Here is a 25,925-nt window from a genome sequence, read left to right on the forward strand (position 1 = left end):
CATGAGGGAGGCCCTGACTGGTTTGGCTCAGTGGATACAGCGTCGGCCTGCAGACTGAAGGTTCGCATTCCGGTCAAGGGCATATACGTGGTTGTGGGCACATCCCCAGTAGGGGGTGTGCAGGAGGCAGCTGATTGATGTTTCTCTCTCATCGATGTTTCTAACTCCCTCTCCCTCTCCCTTCCTCTCTGTAAAAAATCAATAAAATATATTTTTAATAAAATAAAAAGAACATGAGGGAGACGTTACCTTGAGGGAGACTTTACCACAATCACCAGATCTCAATCCAATTGAGCATTTGTGGGATGAAGTTAAAAGAGCCATCAGGTAGCTGGTTCCACAGCCATCAAATCTCACAGAACTGGACAGTGCTATTCATCAGGCAGGGTGTCAGATTCCTCACATCACCTTTCAACATCTTGTGGAGTCAATGCCCAGAAGAACTGCTGCAGTATTGAAGGCAAAAGGTGGCCCAACGAAGTACTGATGGGGTGGTCATAATAATCTGGCCACTCAGTGTATATACTAGAGGCCCCATGCATGAAATTCGTGCAAGGAGCTCAGTCCTTGAAGCCCCAGCTGCCTCGGCTGGCCCTTCAGCCCCGGCTTCATCCATAAGGTCATCCGTAAGGACATCCAGGAGCTCATCCGGAAGGATGTCCGGAAGGTTGTTTGGCTGTCTGGTCTAATTAGCATATTATGCTTTTATTATTATAAATTTTATTTATATATAATATGTACTCATCTAGATCATCTATCTATATCTTTCCTTGCATGGATATACAAGAAACTGGTAAAAGTAATTGCCAAAAAGTAGGGAGTTAGGAATTAGCAAGAGACTTTTCACCATACTAGTATATCCTTTTATATTGTATGAATAATTTTCTTGAGGATAAAAACAATAATGTAAGTAATGAATTCAAAAGAGCTATATAAATCAAAAAACAAAATACAAATAGTAGGGTTTCATTGTCATTATTTTTAAAAATATGTTTTATTGATTTTTTACAGAGAGGAAGGGAGAGCGATAGTTAGAAACATCTATGAGAGAGAAACATCGACCAGCTGCCTCCTGTACACCCCCCACTGGGCTTGTGCCCGCAACCAAGGTACATGCCCTTGACTGGAATTGAACCTGGGACCCTTCAGTCCGCAAGCCGATGCTCTATCCACTGAGCCAAACCAGTCAGGGCTCATTGTCACTATTTTTAATTACAATTTTGTGTGTTCCCTGTGTAAACAAAGAGGAAATAGACTGAAAGGAAGTTCCACACTTTGACATGGGGAGGGAAGACAGAAAGTATTAATTTTCTTAATTATATTTTTCTCTATATTTTACATATTGTACAACAAATAAATAAATGCTATTTAGAAAGAAAAAAATCACAAAACTTTAAACTTAGATGGAAATGTTTATAAACTTCGTCAGTGATTTGCTATAGGATGGGAGAAAAGCCCGCCACGCTGGGTCTTGCAAGGGGAAGGCTGAAACCCTCCTTCCAGACCCGGAAGTGGTTTGAGGACTACAAGGAGAGGCGAGAAAGATGCCGACCTCCGCTAGGGCTAGAGCGGCCACAAAAAAAAGACACGGGACTTCCGGGGCGGGGCTCTCTGGTTTTTCACCCTCCGCGTGGCGGGGTGGAGGCGGGAATGTGGGTCTCTTGCAACGTGAAGGTTCGCGATTGCCTGGCTTCCACTTCCGTCACTCTGAAACGGTGCCTGAAATTGGGGGTGACCATGGCAAAGAGCAAGTTCGAGTACGTGCGGGACTTCGAGACTGACGACACCTGCCTGCCCCACTGCTGGGTGGTGGTGCGGCTGGACGGCAGGAATTTCCATCGGTGAGTGAGCTCAGCCCTGGGCCGCGGGCCCCGTCGGCGCTTCCGGGTAAATCCTACACTAGCGATCGCGGGCGCCTGCTCATTGTTACCGAGGTAACGCGGCAGCCAATGAGCTCGCGGCTTTGAGCATCGTTCTATGTGCGGGCTAAGGCGAGCTTGGAAGCAAGTTCTCTGGGTAGTTCAGTGGGACTGGGTGCTCCCGGATTAGAAGCCGGGCTGGGTTTTATGGGAGCATAGACCTGTTGGTAAGGACCTTGTGGGAAAAAAGTGACTCTTGGGCACAGTACTTTAGCTCTTCAGCCAATTGCCCAGCTATTTTGTTAAGAGTGCTGACTGTTCTGAGGCCCATTTAGGCCTTGCTGTGGGCAACTCTTACAGTATGTTCTTTCACTGTCAGTAACAGGTCACATGGTCTGGGCTCAGGAGGAAATAAAGTCAGAAATATAACAAGTCAACTTTTTAAATACTATTTTAGTAATGATTATTATAACTAACATTTATTGAACACTTCTAGGGAGCCAGGCATAATTACATTTGTTATCTTCCCCTAGTCCTCAGGACAATTCTATTAAGTAGAGATATCCCCATCCTATATTATAAAAGCCTAGTAAGCAAGTCGACCAAAGGTGGAACAACTGGTGGAACTACTGGTTGCTATGATGTGCACTGACCACCAGGGGTTAGACACACAACAGAGGAGCTGCCCCCAGGCCCCAGACTTGCCAAGGCAGGTGCCATGGGTGGGTGGGTGGGTGGGGGGTGGGGACAATCACCCTGCCAGTTGCCCCACAGAGGGAGGTGGCAGCGGCGGTGGTGGGGGCAGGGCTGGCAAGTGGGCAAGGCGGGTGCCAGCGGGGGGCTCCCGATCACCCCGACAGTTGCCCCACGGATCTGCCCTGATCGCCAGCCAGGCCTAGGGACCCTACCCATGCTTGAATTTTGTGCCCTGGGCCTCTAGTTTTATAGAAAAGGGAATTGAGGCTTAGCAGTTATGTCCCCTTTTCTCCGTTGCTCTGGACAAGAAAAACCTGAAATCTAAGGGAATTAATTAGGTTGTGGCTAGTGGAATGTTTGGACTCACAGTACTATTTCAGTACCTTCCCCTTTGAACAGCCTCTTTGATCCGTAGTGTTAATGACAAGCTCTCTTACATTCATGTCCCTTTCCCTCTTCTCTTTCTTTTATGAAGGTTTTCTGAGAAGCACAGCTTTGCAAAACCTAATGACATCCGTGCTCTCCACCTAATGACCAAATGTGCCCAGACTGTAATGGAAGAACTGGAGGATATTGTGATTGCATATGGACAGAGTGATGAGTACAGCTTTGTGTTCAAGCGGAAAAGCAATTGGTTTAAAAGAAGAGCCAGGTAATTCCATAGCCCAGCTCCATCAGAACATTTCTTAAACACAGACTCGCAGACCACAATATGTCTGCAGTATTTGCAATTGCAGAATGTTTGTATATTTCTGTTTGGACTGTTGTATTTCATCTGATATCTGAGCATTCCATGTCACTCTTCATCTGATTCTTTCCACTCCATTCCCCATCACTTTATCCTCTAGACCAGCGGTTCTCAACCTGTGGGTCAAGACCCCTTTGGGGGTTGAACAATCCTTTCATAGGGGTCGCCTAAGACCATCGGAAAACACATATATAATTACATATATATTGTAATTGTGATTAATCACTAGCTTTAATTATGTTCAATTTGTAACAGTGAAAATACATCCTGCATATCAGACATTTACATTACAATTCATAACACTAGCAAAATTACAGTTATGAAGTAGCAACGAAAATAATTTTATGGTTGGGGGTCACCACAACATGAGGAACTGTATGAAAGGGTTGTGGCATTAGGAAGGTTGAGAACCACTGCTCTAGATTGAGTTGGCATTGAACATTTAAGACTAGAAAAATAGACCATGGAATATAATATTAGTGATTCATAGGCTGGCTTAGTCAGTGACAGACACTTATACAGGCATTGCAGTGTTGCTTAAACCATTAATGAAGAAGAATTTCAGTACAAAATAGACAAATCTCATATTTGAGTATTTTGATACTCTTACAGAAAACAAATCATATAATAAATTGGCATGTTTTTAAAACAATGGTTCCTCTCCTTTCAAGACTTAAAAAAACACCTCTTGAACCATAAATTCACATTACATCCTACAGAAAAAAAAAGTTGGTATTAGTAAATTACTTAAAGGACTAGAAGGAGAGGCAGGCTACATTTCAAATATGTAACTGAAATATTAAAATAGTTTTTCTTGTCCCAACATATTTTATCTCTAGGTTTGCTGGCCAGTTTGTGTAATCTCTCTGTTACACCCACAGGCCCTATCACAGTGTTGAGTTAATGACATGTCTTTTCTCTTTTCTTGCTCCACCCACCGTGCCTTACACTTGGAAGTAAGTTCATGACTCATGTGGCCTCCCAGTTCGCCTCCAGCTACGTGTTTTATTGGCGGGATTACTTTGAAGACCAGCCCCTTCTGTATCCCCCAGGCTTTGATGGAAGAGTTGTGGTGTATCCTAACAACCAGACCTTAAAGGACTACCTCAGTTGGCGACAAGCAGATTGTAAGTGAAAGGAATTAAGCAGATGTAATTAAACCACCAACTCCATACTTTAGAGGTGGCGGGCGATCTGGTACAGGTTTGGCTCACATGTATTTTGTTTGGAATGAAATATTTCAAAAAACATTTTTTAGCATGTTTTTAATTGGTTTTTTAGAGAGAGGGGAAGGTCCAGAGAGCAAGAAGGAGAGGGAGAGAAACATCAATCGGTTGCCTCCCATATGCACCCCGACCAGGGGCTGAACCCACAACCTGAGCATGTGCTCTGACAGGGAATCGAGCTGGTGACCTTTTGGTGCACAGGACAATGCTCAATCAACTGAGCCACACCAGCCAGGACTCAAAAAATTTTAAATTAGTTGAAAGTAATTGAAAAATTGGGATATTTCATGTCAATACCCCCAACTTCCAGCTTTTTTAAAATCAGAAGATCTGGCAGTACTAAGTCTGTATTCCCACACAATAGTGGACAGAACCTGTGCAGGGCTGCCTTTACACACACACACACACACACACACACACACACACACACACACACACCAGTGTGCCACAGTCTACCATTCCCTGTTCCCGAGGTAGGGAAGGGGTGACCTACTTAGTGGGTTTGAGTTGTGACTCCTGCCTTACATGACTATGATGAAATGTTTGTGAGACTTTTTTTCATTTGGTGTATCTTGATTTTTGTCAGAACTGGAAAAGAGGTAGGAATAATGTGAATCACATAACTTCGAAAGTATTCCTAAACTTGTTGCACAAGTTAACAGATGTGTATAAAGCATAACTGAAATGACAGAATAAAAAACTGTTAAGAAATAAGTTTGTTTCTGGTTGCCTGCTTCCCCCCATGTTTCCCATGTATGGTTTTGGGCAGGTCACTACATATCTCTGAGATTTCTTTACGTTAAAGAGGAGAGAGGTGGGGTTCTAGTATTCTTTGAAGTTGAATACTGAATAAAGATTATGTATGTATAAACAGTGCTACTTTGTTCTCCTCACAGGTCATATCAATAATCTTTATAACACAGTTTTCTGGGCACTCGTACAGCAGTCTGGACTAACACCAGCACAAGCTCAAGAGAGATTACAGGTATAGAGATCTTACTGCATTAATGCCTAATGGGACAGTTTTCTGTAGCCTCTCCCATGATATTTTGCATTCTTTTCCAGCTCGCTACAGCTTTGTTTTGAGAGCATATAAAAATCACATTAGTAGAAACTCTGCTGCTTGCTGGCTGGGTCTGTGACGCTGCTACTTCTCCCTGAGCCTTAGCGTCCTCAGCTAGAAAATGCGATCAGTGACATTGGGTCTGCATTCCCACATGGTACTGCTTGGCTGCAGCTGAGCATTGGCTGCCCTCTCTCGACAGGACATGTGCTCTTTTTCTGTCAGTCCCATCTGGCCTGTTGCCTCATTGCCATTCCCTGCTGGGCACCTGTAGTTTCTCAGGTAAAGAGTCTAGGCTTCAGGAGTCAAATAATCATACTTAGATCAGTCTTCTGTTTCATTTTATCCGCTCGGCCTAGTTTTTTACAGGTAAAATAGGGAAAGTGATAGTTCCTACCTCACAGGTTTACGTTGAGAATTCAGTGGCATGACACATGTAAACCAGGATAACACAAAGCACATAGTAAGTACTTAATAAACACTGGCTTTTATTATTAGATGACCGTGCTACTTGTAGGATGATTAACTCTGAAATGAGATGATGTGTTATAACAACTCAATACATTGCCTAGTACTTTATAATTATTCAGTAAATGCTTGCCTTTACTAACAATGATGAAGATTTATATACAGCAGGAATAGGAATAGGAATGTCTCTCTACTTTGGAAGAGCCTACTTTAGGTTTTGGTTCTAAATAGATAAGCGCAAACGATAGTCTTGGGCAATTTATATAAACATTCTAAGCTTCAGAGTTCTCATCTCTAAAATGGAGATGGTTTTCAGGTCAAATAAGAATGTATACATACTAGTAAAGTATCTAGTACAGAAGAGGTGGTCTCACTATTAATTCCTGTCACCCCATCACACTCATGACTTGTGAAGCCGTTGTTCGCTGCAGAAGAGAATTCGTTTTTACATTCAATATTATTTGGTATTAGTTTCAGGGATATAGCATAGTGGTTAGCAGAAGAGAATTTTATGAATTTACACACCTAAAGATTTGAAATTGTGCAATATTTTTAGTATCATAATATGTTTGCTAAAACACTTCCACTTGATTTGTTTGTGGAAGTTTAGGTAGAGGGTGGACTGGTAAGGTTAGGGGAGAGATAAGACATACAAAGCTTTTGTATATCTGTTTTTATTTTCTCAGGGAACTCTTGCAGCAGACAAGAATGAGATTTTGTATTCTGAATTCAACATCAACTACAATAATGAGCCGCTGCTGTATAGGAAAGGGACTGTGTTGATATGGCAAAAGGTAATGCTGTTGTTTCCTAAGAAAAAATGGAGGTCAGGAAGAAGAGAGTTTGTGCCCATCCCAAGGGTGTCTCGCCTGCTACCAGTATGCTGGTGTGACTGCAGTTGCTAACACGAGTTAGATCCTTTCCAAAACGAGATGCTATAGGTTTCTATTTCGATGCCTTTTTTTCTTTGTCAGTCCATGCTCCCTGTATCAGTTTGTCAGTGATTTTGACTCTCCCCTATGAGTAGAAACACAGAATTTTAGAGATGTTAACACTTATTTTTCTGTGTCATAAGCTCTCCTGAAATAAAGTAAAACCCTGTTAAAGGGTGATAGTACAGGTATGAGGATTTTTGCATTCATAGAACATTTAAAAGAGTATGTTCTCCCAAACTGGATAAGACCATTAAATGATCCATCCATCCTGTGACAACTGCAATATGGGGCCCTAAGACAGTGGTTCTCAACCTTCTGGCCTTTTAAATACAGTTCCTCATGTTGTGACCCAACCATAAAATTATTTTCGTTGCTACTTCATAACTGTAATGTTGCTACTGTTATGAATCGTAATGTAAATATCTGATATGCAGGATGGTCTTAGGTGACCCCTGTGAAAGGGTCGTTCGACTGCCAAAGGGGTCGCGACCCACAGGTTGAGAACTGCTGCCCTAAGAGATGTTGATGTGAGGGTTCTGACACTTGCAGAATATTCATGAGATTCCCCAGACATTCATACCCCTTAATATTTTGTAATGAGTGTACACTTACCTAAGTCCTTAATTATACCAATATTTTCTCTCATACCAGCCCCTGGGCATAATGACTTCTCTAAGTTTATTTCCTTCCATCCAAAGTAGTTTTTCTGAAATGTTTTTAAGTATTAAGGGGAACCTTGAGAACTGGTCATTCCATTAGCAACTTCAGCTCTTTTATTAGTATTTTTAAAGAACATTTAAGCTTTGGCACAGACTTGGATATTTCCTAATGCAGATGGAAGAGAAAAAAATACCACTAATTCTATAGTTTTTGCTAACAAGGAACAAGAAATCTTTATTCCTAAGATGTTCTTTTAGAATATAGCAAAATGATTCTTTTTAAAAGTATTTTTAATTGTAAAGAAATTCACGTATGTTGAGATATGTGTGTGTGGTCTGATAAATGTCTTAGTATATAAAGTAAAAAATTAACCTCCCTCACATCTCCCCCTTCTCTCCCAAATCCACTCTCAAGTTAACGATGTCAATATTTTTACTTAACCTGTAGGTGGATGAAGTTACGACAAAAGAAGTTAAACTGCCAGCAGAAATGGAAGGGAAAAAGATGGCAGTGACCCGAACCAGGACTAAGCCAGTGCCCTTGCACTGTGATATCATCGGGGATGCTTTCTGGAAGGAACACTCAGAGATCCTAGATGAAGACAGCTGACCCTTTGCTTTTGTGTCCTGCTATGCTTAACTATGGAAGGCCCCCAAGTCTTCCGGCCTTAGATGGCCCAAGCATTCCTACCACCCAGAACAGTGTCGCAGGGGTGACATGACTGGTTGGGAGGGGAACAGGGAAGGAAGGCATGGATGGGTGTGGTATCTTGTTCTGCTTTAAGTGGAATGCCTTTTTTGCAATGTTGGAACATGGTTCCTTTGGTAGAAGTGCATTTTAAAAAAAATTGTGATACTATTTTTATACAGTGAGATTTATTTTATGCCTTACAGAATGGATCATTTTTAGGTTGTGGCATTAAGTTTTACAAAACCTGCCAAACTCTTTTCATCTAAGATAGAAGATGAGCCCAAAGGTTATTTTTGCGCACCTATTCCTAACTAGAGAATCCAGTGACCTTAAATCTCACCTTTCCCACCCATCTACTTGCATTCATCTTTGGCAGACCTGGAGATAAATATAGCTTGATGCCTGCAGTATGATTCTGAATTGAAGAATTCCAGGGAAAGCTCAGGGCTCTGTGTCAGTCTCCAAGTTGGCAACCTTGTCTGAACAAATGAGTAGATTGGATGTTCTTCTGAAACATTTATAGATTGATTTTGTAGAGTTAATTAGCATGATCATCCTCTTGCCAGGGGCATTATGTGCCAGACCAAGGATCTCTTTCTAAGAACCCTATATAATAAAAGCCTGATATGCAAATGGTCCCCTCTACTGGGTGTTCGACCAGAGGTTGGACCAGAAGTTCAACCAGGGGGTGGGGCTGGCCAGCCAACCACCTGTGGCCCCTCCCCCTGAGTGGCGGCAGGCAGCCGAATGAATTTCATGCACCGGGCCTCTAGTTATGTGTCTATTTGAGAGAGAAAATATGTGAGAATGAGTGAAAAAAGGAGGAGAAACATTCACTCCACGTTCTTTAGATACTTAAAAGTCACCTTGTCACCAGTTGGACTATCTGAAAAAGATTCTCAGGTAGCCTCTGTATAATCAATGACATTGGAGTTGGAGAGCAGAGGGGTCAACACTCTGGGGTTACAGGTGGCAGGTGTCAAAGGAATCCTAATAGCTCCACCTACTGACGGCCTGTAGAGATGGGTTGGGTGAGGTGCCCAGAGAGCTGCAGCAGTAATTTCATGTTGCCAAGCTCTTGGCCTCTGAAAAGGGGGAGGTAGTGCGGACAGGTGGTAGAAGTCACATTGCCTGTTGTCCTCATTTCACATTTTAGAGGAAAGTCATTTGGCTCTATTAAGAATTAAGAAGCAACCCATGTCTCAGTGCCTAGTCCCGCATTGCAGAATTTACAGCCAAGAAGAAAATGTATTTTTGAAAGAGTGACGGCTGGTCTCATCCCTCAGCAATTGGTACCCCATCTGTCAACGCCATGTTTTCCCTTCCTGTTCTCCAGAGGAATAGGAGATGTTCAGTAATTGATAAAATCTTGTTGAGAAGAAAAATAAAGGTTTCAACTCTTTTTGGCCTGAATTTTCATTTATTTTTCTCATATAAATGCAGTGTATGAATCCAAATTTTGTATGTGTTTGTGTATCTACATAAGCCAGAATACACATACCTTTCATCATAGCAGTGGTTTACAGACTTAATGGATGCAAATATTTACTTGAAATGCTTGTTTAAAATGCCAATTCCATATTCCCTCCTTTCCCCTCCCCCCAAAAATTTGGGGTTCAGTAATCTGTTTTATAATCCCAAAAGCTTCTGGTGTCTGGTCATTGATATGCTGCATTTTGGGCCACGGGTATACTGTGACAGGCCAAATGAGGCAGTAAGATAATGTAGCTCTTAGCTGGGAAATGTAAGGTAAATTTATAGCATTTCATATCAAAATAAATATATAGGCATTAAAATACAAGTTTTAAAGACAAAACCATCTTAAGAAATGTGCTATGTAATAGTACAAAGGCTATCACTTGATTTTGTGATAAGGTAAAGGAGACAAGCACTTGTTCCTTGAATTGCCAGCAGTTTGCAGATTTCAGATTTATTTTTTGGCACAAGGTTTCGAACAAATGAATATACTAGGTCTAATACTCAGGCCCTAACTAAGTCTATAGTGCTATTATGTAGAAGCGCCATGCTTGATGGGTGTTGTATGCATTCCAATGTACATCACAGTTTTATATTCATTTTCATCTTGCTAAGAGAATAGTGTTCTCTTGGGCTTCCTTTCCAAAGCTAAAGAAACTTTAAGATATACACAAAAGCAGCTGGTATAGAGTTAATATTAATTGATAGTTTCGGGGACCAGTGCCAGATTTTTGTGGCCTGTAGGTGACTGGAATATCTTACCTCTACTGGATGAGGGAATGATTAATACCTGGGCCTTTGGTGCAGACTATCATTTTAATACCAAAAAAATGTTTTGCAGAGCTGGGGCTATAAAGTACAACCAATCTTGTAAATCCTCCATCATCCTGGTTTACAAGAGCTGGATCATTTCCTCCAGTTGCTTAGCAATGTTCAGAAAATCAGTGATATGAATTTTCTTTAATACTAAGGTTCCTGGTGTTAGTGCAAATTACTTTTTGAATAGGATGTAGGAAATGGAAGACTGGGATCTATCCACTCTAAATTATTTCACTGTGCACTTAACCAATATTAGCTAACATTCATAGAGCATTTATTATGCACTCCATATGCTCTATATCTTCATTCTTAGGACAATTCTAGGACGTAGGTACTATTTCTGTTATGTTTCAGATGAGAATGTAAAGATCCAGAAAAGCTAAGTCATTTGAGTGGTACTCAGCATGAAAGCAAATTGGGACATTCCTTGCCCTCTACCCCATAACAAAGAAACAGAATTTCCGGAGGATGAGGCCCAGAAATCAGGATTTTAAAAAGATTCCCAGATGATTCTAATGCGCAGCCAGGGTTGAGAACCACTGCCCTAGATCATGACATAGATGGGGAAACTGCATTAAAGCAGGTTAACCTGTCACCCGCCCGCTGAGGCCCCGAGGGGGCGGGGCCGGCCCTGGCGAGCCGCAGCTGCGCGCCACGCCCCCGGTGAAGCGGAATGCGGACCGGTGCGCCCTCCGGCGGCTGCGCCGGCGCAATGCGACCCCGCTCCGCGGCTGCGCAGTGCCGCCCTCTGGCGGCCCCGCTCCTCCTTCCCATCGGCCTCCGCTTGCGGGCCTTTCAAACATGGAGGAGCGGGAGCGGGAGTGGGGGGCGAGGTCGCCCGGCGCCGGCAGCCCCGCGCGCCCGCCCAGCCCGCGCCTGGATGTCAACTCCGACCGCTTCGACCCGCTGCTGGCCCTGTACGCGCCGCGCCTGCCCCCCATCCCCTACCCCAACGCGCCCTGCTTCAACAACGTGGCCGCCTACGAGACCTTCCTCAGGACCGGCTGCCGGGGCGGGCGCGGGCGGGCGCGGGGCGCGGCCCCGGCCCCGGCCCCAGGGGCCCCGGCCGCCGCCGGACCCTCGAGCAGGACCCGCCGCCGCCGGGACGCCCCCGCCCCGGACCCCGAGCGCATCGAGCGCCTCCGCCGCCTCATGGTCAAGAAGGAAGGGGACGCGGCCGACGGGGAGAGCCGCCGCGCCCCGGGCCGGGGCCGGAGGGCGCCGCGCAACGTGCTCACGCGAATGCCCTGTGAGTCCGGCGGGCGGGGCCGAGGGGACGGCCGCGGGGGCCTTGGAGGGATGATAGGGGCTGGGCCTGTTAGGGGGAGAGTCTCGGGGCAGGTGTGCGGAGATAGCGACGGGGGCGGACCGAGGGGGCGTTGTGCTGGAGTGATGCGGGAAATGGGGCGGTGGTCTGGAGGAATGGAGGGTCTGCATGAGCCGCGGGCAGTGGAAAAGGCTGTAGAGGCCCCGAGGAGCCGTGGGGAGGGTCGGCGTAGGGAACGGGTGTCGGTCTGCAGAGGCGGCGGGCTCCACGGAGGGAGCTCCGGGGAGAGGGGACGAGCCTGCCGAGAGGATCCGCAGGAGGGGCGGGGTCTGCAGAGGCGGTGGGGCCGGACCGCGTCGGGAGGGTTTGCCGGCGCGACGAGAGGTCTCGTCTCGGGACCACGGACGGCGGAGGTGGTGCACAGCCAGCGCAGGCGGAGGAGCGGTCGGTGGGAGGTGGGGATGGTGGGATGGCGTGTGGGGAGGTCTCTTCGGCGGGCACCTCAAGTAACGGCCCATTCTGGGCGCTCCCAGCAGGAGAAGGGTTTGCAGGGTCCGGACACTCACACGCTCGCGTTGCCAGTCGCACGTGCTGGAAGGCAGCAGGCACAGCGCCGCCGAGACGCGCACCGTGTGACGGCCGCTCTGCGGGGCTGGGTGCAGGCTGTGTCTGTCAGGCGCTCATTACCGCGAGCGCAGGTTATTTTAAGTTCTGAAGGTGTAAGTGGCTCCGGGGAATTTCCTAATAGATCCCCAGAGGAACGCTGTAAACAGCAGAGGCTGCTCCTGTGCGAGGCAGGTCTCGTTTAAGCAGAATAAAAACAGCCCAAGGTTATATATCTCTTGTCTGGCAAGCCGTCCTGACATTTGCCCCGTGAATGCAGTGACCTACTTAGCCACTCAGAGCACCTGTACCCTGACAGCGAAACGGTGACATTATTAAGTCACTCGCTGCCTTTGGAACGGGGGATTGCGCTAAGCAGGGGTATATGTTGTTTTATTCCTAGAAATGTGTTTGTGAAGGGAGAGACATCCTGAAAATGGGTGTGCTGTTAGGGGTGCCTTTGTCAGATGATGCACCGTGCGGAACATCCCTGCCCACGATCGGGGTTCACCCCAGCTTGCTTGTCCAACAGCAGCACAAAGATGGAGTTTCATGTTCTTAAAATAAGGGCAGTTTGGGGGACCCGATTTTGACTCTACTCTTTGCCACATCAGACTCAGCGTGTAACATTCGTTTCCATTTTGCCAGTTAATTGCTTGGCTACCACGATTGTCAAGGAAAAGAAATATTTCTGTGTGGTGGGCGGCTTTACCTGTACCTACGGAGCACTTTGCTGTATTATTCTGGCAGTGTGAAGACCAGCTTTGTCGGCTTCCGACGATAAAATATATGCGTGGAGTCAAGGTCTCAGAGATTGTGCCCTAGGCACTGAAAATTTTAATCAGGCCCCTGGAAACAGTGGAGTGTACATGATAGAGGTGGGTGAGCATCACACAGGGTTGATGACCTTCAGAAAGCAAAAACAACAATAGAAGCAAACCAACACGCCCCCCCCTCCCCCCACCCCCCAGCATGGTGAGGATTAGATTTATTCAAGAAAGAGTTCCTATAAGAAGTAAGCTTTAGGCCTTGAAATTAAACAGGGGCATGATTTTGGATTAACAGTAATTATTTGAAAATCAGGCTATTGAGGTGTAATTTACATATAGCAGAATACAACCTTTTAAAGTGAGTTTTGAAATCTCCACAATCATGATACAGAATAATTCCATCACCCCAAAAGTTTCCTCATGCCCCTTTGTAAGTCAGGTGATAATTTTAGTGTTGTTAATTATACTTACTGTTATTGAGCACATACGTGCTATACACTTTGCTAAGCCCTTTAGATCAGTGGTTCTCAACCTTGGCCGCACATTAGAATCACCTGGGAATCTTTTTAAAATCCTGATTTCTGGGCCTCATCCTCTGGAAATTCTGTTTCTTTGTTATGGGGTGAGGCCACAACATTAGTAACAAAGAAACAGAATTTCTGGAGGATGAGGCCCAGAAATCAGGATTTTAAAAAGATTCCCAGGTGATTCTAATGTGCAGACAAGGTTGAGAACCACTGCTTTAGATGCATTATATTTCATTTTACCCTTAGAAACAACTTTATAGATGAAGAAACCAAGTCTCAGTTATTACCTGTTACTGCCTAGCGTCACATAACTGGTTAGTTTGCAGCTGAGAATCCCGGGTTTGTCCAACTCCGGGTATGTGCTTACCCATTATGCTAGTCTCAGGAGAGGGAAGAGGAGAGTACGTTGTAATGCTTGCTTGTTGTTGGTGTGTGGAGGATGCTGCATATATGAGGCAGAGGATTTGTGTCCAAAGCAAAGAGAATGGAATTTGGGTTCAGAGAGGGATTTGTTGCTACAATGTGTTGAGCCAAACCAAAGATTTTTTTTGTTCGACTTTGTGATGATAGAGAGTGGGAACCATGGTGTATTTTCTTAAGCAAAAGCACTTTTAGGGTAAATGTTTCTAGGAGCTAAGTTTCTAGTAGTAAAGTTATTTGTGGGTAGAGTAGAACACAGTTTGTCTACATCTGAATACTGGCTCCTCCATTTTCTAGCTGTTCTGGTTTAGGCAAGTTACTTAAACTCTTGAGGGCCTCAATTTCCTCATCTGGGAAATGAGTACAATAATAGAATCCACCTATTGTTGTGAGGTTTAAATTAGTTAACACATTTAAAGCATTTACAACAGTAATCTTCCTTAGCATATAGGGAAATTCTCGGTGAATGTTAAAAATCACTGTTAGCCATAATTAAAAGCTCTAGGTCAGGATGCATGTAACCTGACATTGACTGTTGGCTCAGCTGTTTACTAGGTAAGTAACTTTGAGCAAATTATTTAAACTTTTTTGAGCCTTGGTTTCCACATTTATAGAATGAGGGGAAATAAGAGTACCTATGTGTTAGTTGTGAGGATTAAGTAAAATAATGAACATAAAGTAAAACTTAGCACAAGGCATGGCCCTCACTGAGGGTTCAGTAATTTGTGATAATGACGGTGACAGTGATGATAATGATGTGATTGGTTGTGGAAGGAGAAAGGTCTTAATTACTGAGAATCTATTGTCTGAGTTTTATGATTGCCGTGAGCAGAGAGAAGTAAGAGTGGAGTTAAAAATGACCTGGACTTGGAAGGGTGTGGCCCAAGCATAGTGTCAATGGAAAGGGAGGAGGATTTAGAAGAAAAAAGTCCTGCAAAAATTAGGCTTTTTTTCTCTCCCTTAGGTCATATTAAGTTTTTATAAGCTTAGCTCATATCTATTTGGAATTTGTCACAGAGACTGCTGGAAAGAGATTCAGAATGTGCGTTCTAATTCAGAATGCAGAGCTCATTTTTGCCTTGACAATTTGCTCTGATAGGTGGTGCTAGTGTTGCACCTTTGATCACAGAAGGAGAGAAATGCTTCCTGGAATTACTACACCTTATTAAATTTTTGAAAGAAAAAAAAATCAAGAGAAAGACACAGATGTGAGAGTTGAAGACCCGAGTTTACCATTTGCCATTAGAATAAGAGACTGTTGTTAAGATACAAGCTTGTCTTTTCTTTTGATTTGGGGGTGTGAGGGAAGTGGTATCCTATTTTTTTCCAAGTTAGAAAAAGAATGGTCTTCTCTTTGTGGAAACACATATGTGTATGGGGGTGGGGGGGGGCAGCGTATGTATGTAGGCAAAGGGAGTAAATGCAGGCATTGTAATCACTTTCTAAGACATTGAATTATAGAGATTTATTCTGGAATCTAGAAGCTAACTAACCATCTAACTTCATTTTATAAATGAGGAAACTCAGACTTGTAGAGAGAAAGTTACTCACCAAGGTCACACAACTAGTGATAATGACCTAAATGTTGTTTACAATGCTGGCTTTAATACAGTCTGTAACACATATCCAGATACATGTACACATACACATACCCCCTTAAATATGAAAAGTGCAAATAATTTTAGGATATTGCTAGAGGAAGGGTAGATGATGAAGGTCAGTCCAAAGTTCTCACGTTTCTTTCCAAGGCTGCTGTTTCTGTCACTCTGCTCCACCTGTGCCTTCTTGCTGAATCTTTAGACTGACATAAGCTCCTACTTCTTATCTGTTAAGTCACTTTCTTCCAAGAGTATTTTCTTTTATTTATCACTGCCATCATTGATAAGCGCATCCATGAATGAAGAATAAGGAAGTCAAGAGTAACCAACCTAGCCCGGCCGGTATGGTTCAGTGGTTGAGAATTGACCTATGAACCAGGAGGTCACAGTTCGATTTCTGGTCAGGGCATATGCCTGGTTGCAGGCTTGATCTCCAGTAGGGGGCATGCAGGAGGCAGCTAATTGATGATTCTCTCTAATCATTGATGTTTTGATCTCTCTCCATCTCCCTTCCTCTCTAAAATCAATTAAAAAAATATTTTTAAATAAAGAGTGGTTAACTTAGTTATCCAAACTGAAGTGCAGGACTGTTCTATTTTATGCCACTAGAAATAAAACAGAGTGATTTTTTTTGTTTGTTTATTTACTATCAATGGCAATCTCCAAAGAATTTTGCCTTGCAAATTTGGGAGGGAGGGAAAAACAGAGACTCTATATGCATGACTGTGAGAGAGTATGTGTATGTATATGATTTTTCTTTTGGAATTATATATTTATATATATTTATATATATATTTTATATATATATATATCTATCTATCTCAGAATATTGTGAGGTTAACATAAAGCAATAAAAATAAAATTCATACCTGCTCCCAAGCTCTGAAAAACAGAATCCATCATAGTAAAGGCTGACATTATAATCCCAGCATTCTTCTTATGAATTATCATGCTGCTCTTTTTAATGATGTTCATCAGCAGTCTCTCATAGGAACCAGAAGCTCAGCCTTGCCTTTACCCCAGCAAGGCTTGGAATACAAGCAGGTGTCTGAGTGCCAGTGTGAAGGTGATGTCCATTGAAACACTAGTGGCTCCAGAGAGCTCGTGTGTGTAGTAGCTGAGACTGGGGAGCCTAAAGGCCGTTCTCTCTTGGAGGGTTACATGTGTTTAAGGGCAGATGTGTTACACAATTTATTTTCTTTAAACATATGAGCAAGATTTTTGGTTCTTGGGGAGGCTTACGCTGGATACATCGTTCATGAGAATTATCCTGAAAAAAGTTGTCTTAACAAGACACAGAACTGAGAAGAATCTAGCTGCTATGTATATTTAATGTGGTATTTCTTTTTTGCCCAAAAAGTTTTAAATGATGATGCATCTGAGTCAATGGCTTAGGCCATGGGATATATAGAGGTGAAACTTTTAAATGATAGCCGTTCAGACGGTTTATCCACATTATGAATCTTGTCTCATTTCAGTGTGTATTGCCCATTGACAGCCATATTGCCCAGTGGGCCTTCCTGTTCCCACAGTGAGGTTGCCACTGCACCATGCTGCCTCGTATTGCTGGAGATGGATGGGTGGTCTTGGTTGTTACTTCTGGGAATGAGAGCATATGTTCATGTGATGTAACTATTCTTCTCTCGTTTCAGTGCACGAAGGCAGCCCTCTGGGTGAACTCCATCGTTGTATCCGGGAGGGGGTGAAGGTGAATGTTCACATCCGCACTTTCAAGGGACTTCGGGGCGTCTGCACAGGCTTCCTTGTTGCATTTGACAAGTTCTGGAATATGGTAATTAAACCCTCCGTAGGGGGCTGGAGAACCTCTTGGGGATTAAATCTTCTATAAATCTAAAGATCCTGAGTAACCTTATTCAGTGAAACCTATAGAATAACTTCCCAGAAGAACTAGAATCTACACTTTCTTGAGAAATAACAAAAAAAGTTTCTTTTATTGCTTCTTTTTCCTTAAGGCTGTGGCTTTCAGGAGGGGTGATTTTGCCTTTCTTTCCCTTGGGGGACATTTTTTTTATTATCACAACTGTGGCCTAGAGTGTTATGGGCATCTAGTGGGTAGAGGCCACGGATTCTGCTGCATGTCCTCCAATACATAGACACCCCCCAACAACAACAAATTATCCAGTGCAGAATGTTTTTAGCCAAGATTGAGACACCCAGCCTTAAGCAATAATTACTTATTTCATCTGTTTAGTAATTTTATATTGATTTCCTATTAAAAATACTTATGTTCCACTTTGGCTGGGCACAGTGCTACGTACAGAAGTTTCAGAAAGAAACTTTCATGCTACTGTTTTTTGAAGATATACATGGATAGAAGGGGAACAGACATATTAATTAGCAAGATAATTTACATGGTATTTCCTTATGAAGGAGTGTACCACCACACACTCCTAGCCTCCTAGAGGCTTACTGATTACTAGATATATGAAGAAAAGTAGGGATGTATTATAGCAATGTCAATTTCCAAAGAATTTTACCTTGCAAATTTGGGAGGGAGGGAAAAGCAGAATTTTAACTGTGGGGCTGTTAAAATAGGAGCCACCAGGCTTTCTGGTGTTTCTTTTCCATATGGTCATTCCTCTCCAACTTTTCCCTGTGCTTTATCTCCATCCATGCATTCCCCTGGATAATAATAATAGTTGCTAATGTGTACTAAACACTTGGTATGTGCCAGATACTATACTAAGAACTTTACATATATTATCTCAATGAATGAATTGTAGGTCTGTTCCATTTCACAAATGAAGGAATTGAGGCTACAGATTTTGGAAGATTAGTACAGATCACGCTCCTAGTAAGTGGAAGTACCAGGATTTTAGTATATATCTTTCTGACATCAGAAACCCTGGTTTTAATCCTAGCTTTACCACTTGGTAACTGTGTGACTCTAGGCAAGGTAATTTCTCTGAGGCTCAGTTTTCTCACCTCTAAAATGTAAGAATTTTTTTTATTATTATAATTTTACCTTTGAAGGAAAAGGATTTAAGAGAACATATGTAGTGAAAGTGCTGGTAATAATAATAATACTGTCAGCTTATACTTGTATGGTGATTTACACTTTTAAAAGTAACTTCTCATACACAATCTCATTTGATCCTAACAGCTGTCCTGTGCAGTTGATCTCTCACTGGTGAGAATTCATCAGCAATTCAGTCTGTAACTCTGGTCAGTCTCTGTTAATTGCTGTCACAAAACATAGAAACTGGAAAGGGAAAAGATGCAGTAGAGTGTTTCTCAAAACATGGCCTAAAGCTACCTGCACCAGAATCACCTGGGGTTTCTGGTTAAAACGGAAAGTTCCTGGGCTTCATCCCAGACCTATTGAATCTGAATCTCTAGGAGAGTAGTAGCCTAGGATTCACACTTTAATAAGCTTCCTGGATATTTATGAACAGTGACATTTAAGAACTTCTGTGCAGCCATAGAGGCCCCTTACCACAGAAGAAACTTATCTTATGTGGTCGTAGACCACTTGGAAATTTACTCAGAGGGGGCCAGGTATTACCTATTTTTTCCTGCCCAAGAGCTGCTTCACTTAAGTTTAATTCTATTGCAATTAGATATTATTCTGCCTTAAAAATTTTTTTCCTGAAAGCTATAAAGATAATATTTTTAACTCCACCTCATTTCCTCCCCTTTGGGCTGTTTCTCTAGGCACTTACTGATGTGGATGAGACCTACCGAAAGCCTGTTCTAGGCAAAGCATATGAGCGGGATTCTTCACTGACTCTCACGAGGGTAGGCAATTTCTCCTGACTTCTTGAGTACCCAGCATGCTTTCAGGCTTAGGAATTAAGATCACTGAGCCCAGTGACCAGTGTTTCATAGTGGGAAAGCCCTGGTGCTGTCAACCAGGTATGCCTAGACCAGTGGTCAGCAAACTGCGGCCCCTGAGTGTGGCTCTTCCACAAAATACCACATGTGGGCGTACACATACAGTGCGATTGAAACTTCGTGGCAACACTCAAGGGGCCAAAGAGCCGCAGTTTGCCGACCACTGGCCTAGACCAAGGCCTTCCTTAGTTTCTCTTCTCATGCATTCTTCTAATTTCAAATGAGTTTCTGCTTCAGACCTTCATATTATTTGAGCAACAGGTTACCTTTTATAAGGCTTAAAAGTCTTTCTGTTTTACCCAGTAGAAATAAGGTTCCTTTTCTCTTGAAACACTTACTGATTTATCTGAGTTATAGGTAGAAATAAAAAATTCATTACTAACTTTTTAAAAATTGTGAAGCAAGTTGTCCACAGAGCATAACTGAGGAATCTGTTCTTTTTTCCCCTGTGTATTAAGGCTAATATTTGTCTTTGCTTTCCTTATAGCTATTTGATCGACTAAAACTTCAAGATTCCTCCAAGAAAGAGGCAGATTCTAAGTCTGCAGTTGAAGACTCCACTCTGTCCAGATACTCCCAGACATCCACTTGGAAGGTAGCCTCAGTGTGGGGAAGAGAAGACACTGACCGGGGATCACGCAAACATTCCCGCTCGGTCCCATCTTCCCTGCAGGCATCTACAAGGGAGGAGTCCAGGTCAGAGCTGTCAGGGAGGACTATTCGGACAGAAGGGTCTAGTGTGGGAGGTACCTTTTCCAGAGCTACTACCCTTTCTAGGGGCCAGTCCCGTAAGAAAAAGAGAAAGCCCAAAGTAGATTACCAGCAGGTATTCACTAGACACATAAATCAGATTTTCATTCGAGGCGAGAATGTCCTGCTAGTTCATCTTGCACAGTGAGCAACTCTGCTTCACTTGGGCTTTAGTATTTAGAAACAAAATGCATGAGTTGCTGCTATGCTGTATCCTAGTATCCCAGTGAAACCCTGAGTTGGAATGATCCCCTCTGGTACTGCATGTGTTGAGGAGAGAACCAGGCTCAGGTTCTCTGGGAGATGAGCTCCCTGAAGGGGAGACAGGCCTTGGGAGGGTTGGTTGTTTGCATTAATATCAAAGCAGTAATAACAGGCTGCATATGAGTACACACATCTGATTTGGTATCATGCTCTACATCAGACACTCAGACCAAATATACGATCTTCCATTTGAATCAGGGGTTATAGTATGAATTAAATTGACTCTATGGACTCTTTAGTGTGGAGGAGAAAAACCGCAAAAAGAATGGTCTCATTTTAAAGCTAGTACTCTGAATACTCACGAATTTGATTCTAAGAGTAGCAGTGTAAATTGCCCTGGAACCCTACACCAACATCTTGTAACTGACTGTTGAATTTTGCTCTCCACCATTCTCTCTTAATCAAGAAATGTAATCTATTATCTTTGGGTATCTATAAGATCTAAGAAAGCTACCAATTTATGTAAGGGCAAAATTTGAAAAGTTGGTATGCTTAAAGCAGCAGCAATGAAAGGAATGTGGGACCTCAGCAGTCTTCCCTTACCAGAGGTGACTTCTGCGAATGACATACCAGATGGAACTATAAGATGCTCGTGTGGTGGCTTCTTGTCTTTCTCTCTAACTTCTGTGGCATAGTGCTAGTGCATGTACCCTGTGTATTGCCTCTCTGTGACCTGTCCTATAAGCTTTATGACAAGAGACTGTGACCTTAAAGTCTGTCTTCAAAGAGTGCTGCATGAACTCTGTAATATACATGGACCATACAGCTGAGAATCCCTTTTCCAGGCAGGGCTGGTCTTATGTAGAATATCTTTCAGAATGGTTTTCATGAGACAGCAGCAGTAGTTTTATTCCCTGTGTCAGACCAAAGAGGTTCTTACAAACTAGAGTAGGTGTGTCTGTAAGGGACACTTTACTCACAGCCAGCTTCAGTAGCAGAAATACCATAGCACTCTCCAATACTACTTGAATCATGCTATATGCTTTCTCAGTCACCAGTGCAGAATAGGCTACAGACTGTTAGGTAACATTGAATTTTTTTGTTTTGTTTTGTTAGTTTATGTTTTATTTTAGATAATTCATATTCAAATTACAAATAAGAAATAGCTAACTAGTTAAAATGCTTGAAAAGAAAAATTTCCCCTGCTGTATTTGTTGTGTAACTTAGATACCTGGTCCTTCTGCTAGATGTGTCACTGGCTTATCATATAATGAAAGGAGAGCCTCAGTGTTTGCCCATCAGACACCTACCTCACAGGAGCACTGAGACAAAGAATTTTAGGAAGGCATTTTAAAGTCTTTAAACATGTTTAGGAACCATGAGTCATTTTTACTAACTCTACTTCATGGTTTGGTTAGAATGCTTATGAGCAAGGCAGGTAATCTCTGTAGGTATCATAAGTATGATCTTGCTGTGATCAGAAGGCAGTGGTATCTTCAGGAACTATTTCCCATGTTCCATTCCTTTCTCCTAAAGGACAGTGGGAGTTTCAGAAGAATATCTTGAGTAAGATGAGAGTAACATTTCTTTGCTGCTCCTCTACATTCTAGCCCCTACCCTTTCTGATCATTTTTAGAAAGGATTCCCCTGAATTTCTCATCGGTTTGTATGATAATACCAAAGGGAGAATGAGCATCTAAAAATAACACATCCCTAAAAGGGAATTTGTAGAAATTGTTTTGTTTGTTTTTATTTTAAAATGCATTTTAAATATGTTTTTTAGAGCCACAGAAGATGTACTAAATATTTAGAGAGGTTCCAGATCACAAACTTGAACCATCATCTTTGGAATCTGCCAATCTAATCGCTTCTAAATAATGTATCTAAAAGTTCAGTTCCCCAATTAATAGTTGTCTTGTTTAATCATCAGGCACCCCTGCCTCTACCTCTTTACTAGTCTCCCTTGTTTGGCTGTCCTATCTGTCTGCCCTCTTGCTCCTTAGCTAGAAGCTGTAATGGATATTAGATTTTTCCAATAAAGTAGAAATTTGTAATCAAAAGGAATATAATCAATTTCTGTTTCAGTCTAGTGCCTGATTAAATCTAACCTAATTTATTTTACATAATGCTGGTTTTCATAATGTTTGTATATAATTTTTATATATTCATGTAAGGATTGATTTACTGCTTTTTTTTCTACCCAACTTAATAATTCTGGCTCTGAAAATTTTAAAACTGTGATATGACTTAGATGCCCATTTATTTGTTTGGTTTGGACAGTGATCCTGGAATGAATGAACTATCTAGTATTGTGTTATTTTGTGCAAAGCATACTTTTTTAGAGAAGTCAGTTTTTAAAAATCATAGCCTTTTTCTTTATTATTGGAGAAATTTTTCATAAGGAAGAAAAAATAAGTCCTAACAATGTATATGTTGCTCAAAAAATGTGATCATCTAGGATATTATAGTAAGTTGCTATGGAAACAACTGATGTCTTCCTCAAGAGGAGAGAAAAGGAGGCAGTAACCACTAGAATGGTAGAGACCTGGGGGCCCCTCCACCTGAAGGGGGCTCTAAGCTGCTGCAGGTCAGCAAAACTGGTTTCTAGTATTCCCCAGAGATTTGGATTTGGGAAACTTGGTAGGAATAGTACTTATTTTTGAACATCCATTTTGGTTCTTCAAAGTAATCTCCAAACATGGGAATGTGTTTTCCGGACATTTCACAGGGCATACCTATCTGTGTACTTGTTGAGGTCCTCTCAGGAGTTTCCAGCTTTGTTAGATAAAAACAAGGGATTGAGAAATTGAAGATATGCTATTACACCCAGAATAGTTTCGTGTGCCATTCTTTGTACAGAGAGATGATTCTACTGCTCTATCACAAGCGAACTTGCACTTTAGGTTGTTCATTTTAGTATCTGGGAAGCATTTATGCTTCCTTTCAGAGACCTCTTATGAAAGAGGTGGGCAGTTGATGAGATGGTTAGCCAGAGTTAGCAGTGCCTAAGCAGTACCCTGCCTGCTCTCTGTGCCTGTCAAGCCAGAAAGCTTAGAAACCTTTAACACTAAAGTCTAGATAGGTGTCCTTGCTATGAGTTGTTAGTGAATCAAGAGGGGTTCATCTGTTTTCATGGTGAAATAGTCTAAAAGTACCTTTAGAGATTGTCAGGTCATGAGCCATGAGCTGCTCTTAATCCTCAGAAGCCTTATGGAAAGTAGGTGTACTGCTTCTATTCCTTGAGAAAAAATAGAACCTAACTTGATGAAGGGTAGATATTTATATTTATGTTTGCACTGTTCCTGTAGTAGCTGACGTGGGTAAAATAATGAAATATAATAGGTTCTGTAAATTACTTGTTTAAATTTTGTCTAATTTTGCCTTTAGAAAAGAATTTAAATTATTCAAAGATAGCTAGCTATCCTAAAGTTTTCCAGTCTTTTGTGTAATTTTTTTATGAATGAAATGATTTCTGTGGTTCAGGTCAAGGTTTATGTAAGTGTATCATGGTATAAATATAATGGTTTTCCAACTGTTTTAATTTCTCTTTTCCTGTGCCAGATACAGAATGCAGTCAACCCCTTTTCACTAACTTCTGTTCATCAGCCTGTGTTTTTCAGGGCAGCAACTCCCAAAAGGGTTTTCTTAGTGATTATAAAGCAAGAAAATCTTATGTGGGCTTGTGTTGCAAAGGTGGGTGGTCTGTCATTGCTTTCTGACAAATTGAGTGATGGGTTTAAGATAAGCCTTTGGAGTTCCTGTCACAGTTTCCTGGGCTCCAAGGAAGGGTTGGGCCTTCTTTACTCTCAGTGTTTTTCAAATGTTTGTAAGTTCTCTTGCACTCCTCTAATAAAAAATGAAAGCTCTCTGTCAAGAAATGGCTTTGGATGATTCGGAGATCGAGGGGGGCGAAAGTACACCTGAGACCTTCAGTTGGTCTTTTATTTATTTAGAATAAAGAGTAGTCTGATAAGCAGCCAGAGTTAGTGCTCCTTTAAAAACACTCTGAAAAGATGGGAACTCTCCCTCAGGAAAACTACAAAAGCTATTCCCAGTACATTGCAATTGCTTTTGATTTTTAGTCCTTTGAGCAAATGTCTGATGTTATGTTTTTTGAGCTGTGGAGGAAATATATCTAAAAATTTTTAACAGATATTATTTAAACAATGATTATCTGACTGAATTCTGTGTGAGCTAGGCTCTAGGGCAGCTGCCCAGTTCTTTTTCTGTTGTCCTGGCAGTAAAGCAGATAGTAAGTGATGTCTTAAAAAGTGATTTACTGACATCTAAAGACATAACCTTCTGGGCTACCCTGGGAATACCCCTCTGCAAATATTTACTGTTTTTTTAGACAAGGCTAAACCTGGATGACTCTATGAATTTATAGTTTTTCTACTCATATACCAGCTGCTAAATGAAAAACCATGATTTGTAATCTCGTCTTGAAATTACTCCTAATTATTAAATTCACCTAACCCCTTCCTGTTTAGGGAGGATTGCTGCTAGTAACGTCAGTTTGCAATGTTCTGCTTTAGATATGTGTCATATGGGAGTCTGGAAGCTGTAATAAATATGATTGTATTAATGTACTGGCTGCTTTGTCTGTTGATTTTGGGGGAAGGGAGAGGAGGCAGGAAAGTCTGCTACCAAGTGAAGACACTGACCTAGAAAGGTAAAATATTTCCAGCAATGTCATTGTTGTAACCTTGCGCCCTTCTATTTTCCTTCTTTTTTTAACCAAAGCACACACATCTAGATTTCTATCCTGAGGTAGCTTTATTCTTCCAAGTTTATTTGACGTTCATGCTTAGAAAAGAAACTTGGCCCACATTGCAGATTATCTCTTCTAAGCCCCAAGCAATGGTAATTGCTCTGTGAATTCATTTCACATAATAGCTCACTGGCATTAATCCACTGTCTTCACGATCTACTGAGGTCACCATCGACTGCTCCCCTCTGACTGTTTTGCCACATCTGATTAATCGATCCTCACTGCTTCCAGAAATGTCTGAATTTGCTACCAGCTTTTCTCTGAGCATGTACAGAAAGTTGAACTGCACAAAGATTTGCCACATTGATTACTTGATCTCCTCGGTGTGCTTCCAGAACTGAGTCAACTTGGAAAGATGGACAAACAAAAATCATCTCGATTCTTAGAGAGGGAAACTCAAGTTAACTATCAAGAACCAGTTCCCCACTTACTATGTTGGGCTCAGCTAACATACAGGAAATTTCTAACAACTGAAGATGTTAGAAATGCTCCAGTTCTGGCCTTGCTTGTTTGTTTTGAA

The 25,925-nt window shown here is 42.2% G+C and overlaps 2 protein-coding genes across 7 annotated transcripts in view; both read left to right on the plus strand.

Moving 5' to 3' along the window:
• The first annotated feature begins 1,598 nt into the window (after positions 1-1,598).
• THG1L (tRNA-histidine guanylyltransferase 1 like) lies at positions 1,599-9,747 on the plus strand. Of its 3 annotated transcripts, XM_059699049.1 has the most exons (6): positions 1,600-1,841; positions 3,031-3,207; positions 4,261-4,430; positions 5,426-5,514; positions 6,747-6,854; positions 8,103-9,747. In XM_059699049.1, the coding sequence occupies exons 1-6, from the start codon at positions 1,651-1,653 to the stop codon at positions 8,262-8,264; spliced, it is 897 nt and encodes a 298-aa protein (XP_059555032.1). In that variant the 5' UTR covers positions 1,600-1,650; the 3' UTR covers positions 8,265-9,747. The 3 variants fall into 3 exon arrangements, with proteins under 3 accessions (XP_059555031.1, XP_059555032.1, XP_059555033.1); XM_059699048.1 differs by lacking the exon at positions 6,747-6,854 and having other exon boundaries at positions 1,599-1,841; XM_059699050.1 differs by lacking the exon at positions 1,600-1,841 and having other exon boundaries at positions 3,141-3,207; positions 4,356-4,430.
• Positions 9,748-11,390: 1,643 nt separating this feature from the next.
• LSM11 (LSM11, U7 small nuclear RNA associated) overlaps positions 11,391-25,925 on the plus strand; it is a 29,240-nt gene continuing 14,705 nt past the window's right edge. The window contains exons 1-4 of one of the 4 annotated variants that reach the window (XM_059699054.1): positions 11,391-11,889; positions 17,478-17,617; positions 19,501-19,584; positions 20,168-20,275. In XM_059699054.1, coding sequence (XP_059555037.1) covers positions 11,442-11,889; positions 17,478-17,617; positions 19,501-19,584; positions 20,168-20,275 — 780 coding nt within the window. In that variant the 5' untranslated portion in view covers positions 11,391-11,441. Of the gene's footprint in view, positions 11,890-17,477; positions 17,618-19,500; positions 19,585-20,167; positions 25,220-25,925 lie in introns of those variants that run through there. The other 3 variants (XM_059699053.1, XM_059699051.1, XM_059699052.1) reach the window with 3 other exon arrangements.

The sequence above is a fragment of the Myotis daubentonii genome, chromosome 5 (assembly GCF_963259705.1).
Source record: "Myotis daubentonii chromosome 5, mMyoDau2.1, whole genome shotgun sequence".
Classification (NCBI taxonomy): Eukaryota; Metazoa; Chordata; class Mammalia; order Chiroptera; family Vespertilionidae; genus Myotis; species Myotis daubentonii.